At 42.4% G+C, this 10,863-nt stretch overlaps 1 protein-coding gene across 1 annotated transcript; it reads right to left on the reverse strand.

Moving 5' to 3' along the window:
* Positions 1-501: 501 nt before the first annotated feature.
* Positions 502-10,579, reverse strand: LOC134101613 (uncharacterized). Its single transcript, XM_062555320.1, has 3 exons — positions 10,570-10,579; positions 7,721-8,363; positions 502-655 (listed from the first exon to the last, which is right to left on the reverse strand). Exons 1-3 carry the CDS (start codon positions 10,577-10,579, stop codon positions 502-504), a joined length of 807 nt encoding a protein of 268 aa, XP_062411304.1.
* Between the last annotated feature and the right edge of the window lie 284 nt (positions 10,580-10,863).

A 10,863-nucleotide genomic window follows, 5' to 3' on the forward strand; every position in this document is an offset into this window, starting at 1 on the left:
CAAAAAATGCAATTAGGAATTATATTAGCTGTTTTTTATTCTTATGTGAGCAATGACATTTCTTTTACATTATACACAGTATACTGTACTGTATGTATTATCCAATGTTGCTTTAACACCCCATCTTTTCACATGGGATGGATGTACAGTCATTAGTGAATATACTGAACTACGTATCAAACAATACTTTGACCTACTCCATGTATTCAGAAAACCACACGCGATTGGCTTGTATCATTTTCTTTATAAATCCGAAATCATAGAAGCATTAGTTGCAATATCTCTCTACAGTTGGCTATCGCGTGGCATTACATTCGTTTAGCCCCATATAATCCCGAGTTCCACGTGCTCGCCGGGCGTCGTGGCCTAACTGGAGGCGCTCCAGCGTGACGAGAGGAGTAGTATGGTGCTGCTTGTGTACCAGGCACCTCAGGGAGGCCTACTGCAAGGCTTGAGTGCTGCTCTGACTGATAGGCTGTCAGCACGCCACTTCAGTCCCAGTCAGGGCCCCACACTCCACTCAGCCGACTTGAATGTCATATCTTCATTAAGCTGCGGCGGCGGCAGCGCTCCCGGGAGCTGAGGCGAGTGGAGGCACGGCGCGGTGCGGCGCGGTGCGCAGGTCCCGGTGCTATCTCCCTCCAGGAACCTATTGCTACAAACACGGAGCGAGCACATGTTGTCTCTCACTCTCACCCCAGATGTGCAGCATGTCAGGATACGTGTGGAGAATAGTTGATAGGTCTCAACCGCGGGCGCCAACAGTGATGGAGGTATAGGTACAGAAATGCCACTGCCATGCATATGCAGAGCAACATGTGACGCAAAGCAAATCGTGGAAAGAGTTAATATTCTAAAATATGCAAAACGCTGACTTTTACAACTGAAGCAATTTGCATTGATGACATTTTTTTCTAATTTTGTGGATCACAGCATGGGGCATGGGTACATCTACCAGTATATACAATTGTATGATTATGATAATAATGATGATATTACTATTATTATTATTATTATAATAATAATGTTGATAATATATTTAGATTTTTAACATCTCTGATAAGCCGTAGCTCACCCCACAGACAGCCACAGGTAGCGTATGTGTGGCGTGACAAAAGTGAACAACAGAATCATTTGACCTAATTACCCGTCTAGTCCTTCAGCGTGGCAGCTGGAGACAGGCCGGAATGCTAAATGAGGACGAGGAGGAGACGGAAGAGTGAGCCGAGGAGCCCAAAGGTGACACACAAGTGAGAAGTTATTTGAATATCTGACCAAATCACGCTTGCTAGTCAAGCGGAGAGACTATATTTGCCATGTTAAGTGAAGCTGCTTGACAGCAGAGAACACAGGGATGATGATGGTGGTGGCAATGTGTGTGACAGTTGGTGTGTGTGTGTGTGTGTGTGTGTGTGTGTGTATGCGACTGTGCTTGTGTGTGCGCGTACATTTATACAGTATATATTAGTATATATTAGTGTCTGTATATATATATATATATATATGTGTGTGTGTGTGAGTGTGCATAGGTGGGTGGATGGGTGATAAAGAAACAGAAAGGGAGAAAAAGAGAGACAGATGAAAGAAAGCGACTGTGTGTGTTACTACGAGAGAAGATACGACTGTGTGAGTGTATTGTCTGTGTGTCCTTGTGTGCGTGTGTATGTGTTTGCTTGTGTTTGTATGTGTGTGTGTGTGCAAAGGTCCTTCAGCTAAATCCAGTTTACATATTCCAAGGCTCTCAAACATACAGATGGCAAGCTGAATGTTCTCCACAGAGCCGCAGTCATGGAAAACCAGCACACAACTGCACACCCACCCCTGCAGAGGCCATTCCGCCGCCAACAGCTCTCCCGAGGAAGGCCATTTTAATTCAGAATTATGCTGCATGACATGGAAACATGCAAAACAGCCCAAATAACTTGTCATGAAGGTATATCATGGCCAAGAGAGCGGTGTTACGGAGCGTTCATGCTCAAATGTGTTCCCTGGCCTCACACCGCCTTGGACTGCCGCGGTACACACACTGAACTCGTGGAGCAACTGAGAACCCATGCGGAGCGAGGCAGAAGAGTACCCATAATTCATGGCTATATATCTGCTGACGCCATTACAATACAAGACTCCTGAATAAGATCCCCTCTGAGAGGCCCGTTGCCTCCGACGGATCTACTAGATGTGCTTCGATCATCCGTCATGGGGGTCCGTTTTCCAAAAGCATAGTTGCTAAACCACGATGCATCTTCTGTGGTAGCATCACTGGCAAATGTGAGTCGAGCATTATTTGAGTCACACTTTTATGATACAGAAGCATGTTGTTAATATTCGGTCGTATTTTTTGTTACATTTCAGTTAGAGCTAACAAATATGCACGTATTGTTTTAATTTTCCAAAATTGTAAATGTGATGTTACAATATGAAGCTCTGCGCACGCGCAACTCAAATCTATGGACTCACATTTGGCAGTGACTGCCAATGTAGTTGCTATCGTAGTTAGCAACTATACTTTTGGGAAACGGATCCCAGAACGTTGGAAAGCGCCGCCTCCATTGGCATTCAACAGCACACAGTTGTGTTTCTCCAACGTAATTGTGTTCCAGACGAATGGTTTCACAATAATTAAATTAATTAAATGGAAATAACACGAAAGCAGCCGATATTCTCAAAATGGAACATCGCACATCTCTGCTGTTTGATGGCGTGCAATGCATGCAGAGGGCACTTTGCTATCTCATATTAGGCTACCTTCCAGTCAAAAGTCTGACACCTCGTGATTGAAGTCGAGGAGGAAAATAGGATACTGAAGAATGAATTAGCTTCACTATCGTCATTTCTCTCCCCATATTTACTCAGGAGCTCATCTTACAGACCAAACACTGACGGAACGCAGGGGCACACAGAACCAAAAGAAATTTACCAATACTGTGTGGATCAGTAATGTTAGTCAAAGCAGGTGTGTGTGTGTGTGTGTGTGTGTGTGTGTGTGTGTGTGTGTGTTTGTATGGTTGGGGGAGGGGGGGGTAGTCTGGGGATCCTCATAGTGTTCACAGTTGTGTTCCTGTTTGAACAGCTCAACTCCAGAAGTCAAGTGCATTTCCTTAAAACTCTCAAGTCAAGTACATGTTCTTAGCCCTCGCAGCCTCTACTCTAAAGTTGCCCTTTGTCTTTGCTGCTTTTTCCCCTCCTACATTTTTCAGCGAAGCACAAAAGCAAATATAGCCGAGATCTCCAACCCCTGGGTAACTAACTGGCGTGCGCACCCCACGGTCCCAGTCCGCGCGTGTTGTTGAACTTGCGTCAGCGTGGAGGTGAACTGAGGCTCCAGGGGTAGAGAGGGTGTTGGAGAGAGAGAGAGAGAGAGAGAGAGAGAGAGAGAGAGAGAGAGAGAGAGAGAGAGAGAGAGAGAGAGCGGAGAACTAGACAGCAGATTGCAGGCGGAGCGGCCGCTGTTGGAGGAGCTCGCTTCATCAGGGCCTCTGACGGTGTCACACTGAGATCCCATTCACGGTGCACACCTCCCCACTGTGTCTCCCCTTAATAGATCCACAGATACGCTCTAACTACCACCCCTGTGCCGGCAAATGGTAAAGACTCGGCCACCTATTTCTCACAATTTGCAATTAATGGAGCCTGCCTTGGCAGTTTACCAGGATATTACTATCTGGAGTACTGTTCCCGTCTCAATGAAGGGGTCTCTATGGTCTTAATTTCTTGCTTATTGTAGGATGGATTGCAGTTGAATGGCAAGAGCCTAAGAAATAACTTCAAATGCATTTCTCTCTGTAGAGTTCCCACTGTCCTTAATTGACGTTGGATATGGTTCCTTAATGTGATGCAGTTGGATCGCTACATATTTGTATTTGAGAGAAATGACAGAAAAGTTATTGATGGCACATTCGTCCAAAGTGATTATAGAAAGGGTCAGAATTTGCTAATGTGCTCTGAGTGTATTGTTTCCTGTTGTCTGTGTCCAGGGTTGGTCAATGAATTCCCATTTGGACGAGACTGATTTAGTCACACGGAGACACACATGAGGTTCCAGGCTGTGTCTGTCTGCTGCTCTGTTAAAGGTTCGCTGTCCAATGTTTACTGTATGTCTTAAAAATAAAATGTATATATGCATAGACCAATAATAAAGATGCAAGAGCAGTGAAAACAAATGACCCTGTACTTTCAATCCATATTAATGCCTTTGGTTCAGGGGATTGTAATGCATTTGTTTTAATGCATTTGTTTACATTTGTTTGGCCCTGAAGGAGTTTTTTCTTTCTTTTCTTTTTTTTAAATTCTGAAAGTTCATTTCCAAAGCAACCTGTTTTATTTAGGCAAAAGCAGTCCTGTAGCCTGGCTAATATGTGTGGGCAATCCTCAAGCATGGCCGAGCAGCACGGCAAAATGTATAAATGAAAAGTGTTTCATTCTCTCCAGACCATAAGCTAGTTAGAAATCCTCTCTGTTGGCACCGGCCTGTCTCGCACAAACTCAAATTGATTCCTAATTGAATTTCTATGGATTTTGATCTTGCTTTTGCTGGTTACATTAAGCCCGGACTAGTCTCATTTTGCAATGGGGGTGTACTCCAAATGCAACCCACACTTAGCGCCCCTTGGTCTCTCTCTCCCTCCCTCTCTCACTCCGGGCTCGCCAAAATAATATGATTTCAACATCTTCTATTTGATCAGTTCATGGCCATCCATTAAAATGAAACATTAAGCCGCACAAGCGTCACCTTGAAACCTACATAATCTTTGAAAATATTTTCATTCGTACTGTATAGTCCAACCCGTTGCCAATGTTAATGAAGATCAAAGAGAGGCCTGTGCATAGTGATCAGCTCTGATATATGCACATTGCTTCTGAGATTACCTACAACAAACTGTGTGCATATGCAAAAAAAATCCTGTGTGAGTTATTGCAGCAATTTTACGTTTTCATAGCATCATTTTTAAAGTTATGTGTTGAATGTTTCAATAAAGCAGAGACACATTTTCTGCTCACTGCTTTCCACAGCATACTGATTATAAAATGGTCATTAGACCTGAAGTGTGGCCTTATTTCCTTTTTCCTTTAGGACTTGTCAACATTAGGGTACAGCACTCTGACACAGCAAAACGACTGTATCCTGTTCCCCCGTGTTCCATGGCTGCCGTGCTGGCCTGCTGTATTACTGTAGCTGGTGGGGGGAAATCAAACAGGCCAGGGGCTGATGATGACTAGAAATGCATTTTCAATGCACACGTCTCTGTTGAGATCATTGATACATCAATCATTTTAAAGTTTCCCTCTTAGGTTTGAACTTTTTTTTTTAGAGGATATGACCAGGTATTGGGATGAACTGGGTATATTCTAGAAAGAAGATATTTACCCTAGTTTCCAAGATGAATGTGAGTTTCAAATGAATGGATGGACACCATCAATGAGTCACTCACGCCTGTATGATGTGACAATAGCCCTTCAGAGTCAGACCAACACTGGTAGCAAGATCACAGAGAACTAGCTAGTTGCTTGCTGTGGAAGGTTGCTCTCTAGCCAAACCACATTATGCTTTGGGTCATTTTGGCTTGCTATTGCAAATGTACACAATGTTATAAGGCCTGTGAGTATTAAAACTAATCAAAACACTGTTGGTCATTTAGGTGTTCTAACTCAGTGTTGAATTAAGATGTAACAGGACACAACTACTATAGGTCAGCTGAAACTGATATAGTTGTGTGACTCCATCTTAAAGTGGTGACATTAATGAATGAAAATACCACCCTAAGGTTATTTAAGAATGGTTTCCATGGCAGTGCATCACAGTAACTCCTGAAGTTCGTAAAATTCCTCTACTAAAGCAGTAGGCAGAACTGCTATTAGTGAGGATTAAAATCACGTGTCTGAATCTTTTGTGTCTGCTTTGTATTGTGTATGTGATCTGAATCTTTTCCCCAGTTATTAAGCAAAGTGGAAACATTCCTGCTAGCCTTAGATCTGCAAAAAAACTCAAACTCAAACTCAAAACTGTAGTGCTGGTGTTTTTTTGGTGGATTGTTTTTCTTCGCGATGCAATGTGAACTCATTATTAACATAACCTTGAATATCCACATAAAATGTCAGAACTTTGAGATCATATGCAAAATAAGAAGGAAGAAAAAAGAAAGAAATAATGAAATAAAGAAAGAAAGAAAGAAAAATACTCAACTTTGAGTCCATTTGGAATCAAAATGTGTGGTTCTGCTTGGAGGGAATCCACCTGTACTAGATATTGACTCTTTCCCCCCAAATACTTTAGCCTACATTTTGGAAATACACTGCAAGCATAAAAAGCTCTCAGTTAATGAGGTGACCAATAATGTTTTGCACTGGCATGATCGTCAGTTTTGGTTGGTACTCACATATGGTGCAATTAGGCCATGTCATATCATATCACCTCAGCTCATGTCATTCACTATCACATGTTGTATGTTCTGATTGGATATTCAAAGTTTTGACGATTAAAATGGTTCAAATGTCAGCGCTGATTTCGTGCCTTTGATAGATATCACCGTTGCCTTTGAGCTTGCATGAAGTGTGCCAGCTAGAAACAAACAGAGGCACAAGAAGAAACTCTTGATAGATAATGTGCTGTTGACTTTTGGCATAAACAATCAAACGGAAAACAGACAGCAAAATGTTAGACACTAATAATTTCCCGTTCCAGCACCTCACATTTTCTGAATATTGTTCAAAGTACTGAAAGTTTGCATTGACGTTTTTCCTGTTTTCTTGTCCCATAGAGACGCTCTATGTTCAGATACAGTATAGATAGATAGATAGATAGATAGATAGATAGATAGATACTTTATTGATCCCCAAGTTCACCTGTATTTGTCCAGCCTCTCTTCATGGAGAATGAATTATGCTACTGTACTGATGTCTCCAACGACTGCTAACTACTTATGACCACACAAACAGAGAACTTATTATGTTTTCATTTTTTTTTATTTTTGTTATGTATTCCTGTTCTGTTTTATTTAAAGTTCTCATTTTCTTAATGGAAAGAGACGCTGCAGCACTCTCCTCCTGACTAGTCTGTCTGTACTGTCTGTCTGTGTCTGCCTGTGACTGCTGACCCTGTACTGTATCATTATTTTTCTCTATTTAGAGTCAAGTGACTGTGCAGTTTGTTTTATTTTTATATTCTTTCAAAAATATGTTTCTATCTCAGTGTTGGTCATTTGGTTGGTATTAATGCTTTCAATAAGGGTGCCAGTGCCCTGGGGCTGATTAGTGTTATTCCAGTAGGTTAGTTCTGTTAGTTTCTTGCTGAAGGCGACAAACTGAATGGGGGGAACCTCTTCTTCAAATTTGATTCTGCGGTCTTTAGTGCTCTGAAATGATAGGAGGCGGGGTCACTCGTTTTTAGATGTTGCTATTTGATTGCTCTCTTTGCAATTCATTCCATTAGATTTTTTAAATTAGAGGAGGGTATTGGCCTAATTCTGCCTGGAAGGTGTGGTTTGGTGTTTGCCTCTGTAGTCTGAGGATGCATGCCCCCTCTTATCTAATTCTAACTATCTCTCTAAATAATTTATAACTAATCCAACTAACCAATAAACTCATTTCCCTTTGAAATTATAAATGATTCAAAAACAAAACATGTGTCCATTTGAATGTGAGGAGTTCTTTGGTATCTTTGAGCTCAGTGTATTAGCTGCTGTCAGGCTCTTTTCAGTACCCTGCCTCCTTTGTTTATTCTGACCGTGGAAATGGGCCAGGGGTCTTGGGTCGGTTCTGCTGGTGCAGGCCTTGTGGATTTCTGGATCCTTCTGGTCTGGTGCTGGGACACAGGGTGTTGGGTCTGGTGCTGGGGCACAGGGTGTTGGGTCTGGTGATGGGCTGTAAAATGTTGGGTTTGGTGCTGATGCTCTGATCAGGGCCACAAGGTGTTGGTGATGGGGTTGTGGATGCTGGGATTGGAGCTGGGCTGGGCTGCAGGGTATTTGGTCTGGTGATGGAGCTGTGGGTGCTGGGATTGGAGCTGGGCTGCAAGTTATTTGGTCTGGTGATGGGGTTGTGGGTGCTGGGATTGGAGCTGGGCTGGGCTGCAGGGTATTTGGTCTGGTGATGGGGTTGTGGGTGCTGGGATTGGAGCTGGGCTGGGCTGCAGGGTATTTGGTCTGGTGATGGGGTTGTGGGGTGCTGGGTCTCATCATGGGCTGAAGGGTGTTGGGTCAGGTGATGGGACTGCAGGGTGTTGGGGCACTGGAGCTGGGTTGAGGGTGTTGGGTCTGGTGATAGGGTGCAGTTTGCTGGGACTGGTGGCGGGGTTGTGGGATGCTGGGATTGGAGCTGGGCTGAAGGGTGTTGGGTCTGGTGGTGGGTTGCGGGTAGGGAGGCCAGGTCTGGAGTATATGGTGAAAAAAAGATCCTACTGTTTTGGCTCCTTTCTTCTTCTTCTAGTTTCCAACTCTTTGCAGGTTTCTTGGGTTTGGCTCATTTTAGAGGTGAGAAATTGGCAAATATTCAGGAGCTCAACTGAAGCATGACTTAATGGAATCTCCTTTTCTCTCTCTCTTTCTTTCTCCCTCTCTCTCTCTGCCACAGTCTCTCTCTCTCTCTCACACACACACACACACACACACACACACACACACACACACACAAAGCATCAGCATATGCTGTATATAATCATTATAATTTGACAGTGCCTTTTTTTGCATTGCACTGCTAGAGTGAGTTCTTCCTGGTTTTTCATTGGAGGTTGAAAATAAGTAGGCTTACCAGAAATAGTCAAACAATTATGCACCTACAAACTGTAATAAACTGCAGACAGACACACGGACAGCCAATTCCAAATCTATAACCTGCGTATTTCTGCATGGCATTGACATATGGTCATTAATAACTAATCTTATAGGCATCTTATAGACTGTTTAGCAGCGTGTGAGTGCTGATAGACTGTTCTTACGTCCAGTTCTCGGATGATGAAAGAAGTTATATCAGTGAAGTGAGCAGTTTGCTTTTTGCCGTAACCTCAGGATGACAAAAAACTCAATTTAGGTTCAATGTAATGACCCATTAAGGTAGCAAACTTGAGGGATTTAGCAATTTCATAGGGAGGCCAAGGATTTAAATGTGAATGGGTCGTAAAATTAGGAATTTATTCATTTTATTCATTCATTTAGTCAGATAAAAAACTGTACTGGCGAGTTTTAAGAAATAGAAATTATGACAACACTGTATCCTATTAATTTATTATAGTTTAATTATATTTTAAGGGCCCAAGGTTAAACTGCAATTCAAATTGTCTAATTAAATCAAAGAGAAAAAAATTAATAACTGTATTTTTTAGATGAGGTGAATTGCTCATAAAAAAGTAAAATAATTTATTCATATTATTTTATTAAACCAATATAATGTTTCACAGAGGCACAACACTTTTCAACATCTCTATATCTGAGCCGTATTAAAAGCTGCTTAGTTTATTTAAACAAATTCAACGAGACCACTGCACGATGACTTCCAAGCATTCTGCATCTCTGCGACATCCTGTTCTGGCGTCATTCTTGTAGTGATTAGTCTATAGTGACGTCGAAGATTCTGCTATACACTGATCTTCTATTCAGACACACTAATGGCCAATAATTACTTCCAGTTGCCCAAACTAGGTATCTTTCAGGGGAGATGATGGCCTAGACTACAGACTCTCTCTGAAGAATAGCCTTGAGACATTTGCAATTGTTAATGGTGCTATATAAATAAAGGAATTGAGCTGAGATGAAATTAATAATAATGCTCCTCAAAATTGGACCGAGTGTTCAAAATACTTGCATCTATCTTCACTAATACTGTTGGTGTGTGTGTCTGAGTCCATAAGGTCGCCCCTCGCTAATCACTCAGGCCGGCATTCCACTGGCCTGCGTGTGAACACAGGGGGATTACATTTATTTCAAAGAGCAATTACATACCTGACGCTGTTACTTATCTATTTAAAGAGCGCTAGCACAGCTGCCAGCAGAGGCCCTTGAGTGAGTTACGCTTATGGAATTAACGGCAGGAGCGCACATTCGCAGCTTAGCTCCTAAACACCCTGCACGGCTGTTGGGACGTCGGGATAATGTGCAAACACCAGTGTCACCACCAGGGCTATTTCAGGAGGGCTTTGGTCTCTCTTTTTACCCTGCTACAAAAATGATGGAAAAAGCCAAATAGAAATATGAAAATCTGCCATTGGCACTCAGAAATTACACCCCCCCCCCCTCTCTCTCTCTCTCTAGAAAAAAAAAAAAACAAGTCAGCTCTATGAGTTGAACTAGTCGCACCTCAGCCCTGACATCCACTGCCATTCTTGTTCACACTTACCGTTTTACACCCAGATCTACTGTCGTCAGCTGTGGATCTTGGGAAGTATGTGAAAGCATGCCACAGCTAAATGAAAATGCTGTGTTGGCATTTGCCAGGTTGATAAACCCCCCCCCCCCCCCGCAATGACCTGGTATAAAAAAATAAAATACAAATAGAATAAAACCTTGCAATGTTCTTGGCTGACCTACGCATGCACACAGTCCCAAGCTGCCACACATACAGTAACTATGTGGGATATCATACCTTGAGCCATTATGAACCCGATCCATGATGAGTTCACAAGGAGCCAGGAGAAGCTCCATGTCACTGTCATGTACCATTCACACTCAATAAAGATGTCACTTTGATTCAGCCTCTCAGCATGCTCAATACGCAGATGGAAATGTATATAAATGTCATAATATACATTTAATAGTACATGAGCTGTCAAGTACTGATGTTCAGCATTGGCAAATGATGATTCTCTCTCGAGTAATACAAACATCATGTGCATTGAGAAGCTGTGTTTTTCTTGTCTGTATGCTCCCTATGATTACA

Source organism: Sardina pilchardus, chromosome 15 (assembly GCF_963854185.1).
Source record: "Sardina pilchardus chromosome 15, fSarPil1.1, whole genome shotgun sequence".
Lineage (NCBI taxonomy): Eukaryota > Metazoa > Chordata > Actinopteri > Clupeiformes > Clupeidae > Sardina > Sardina pilchardus.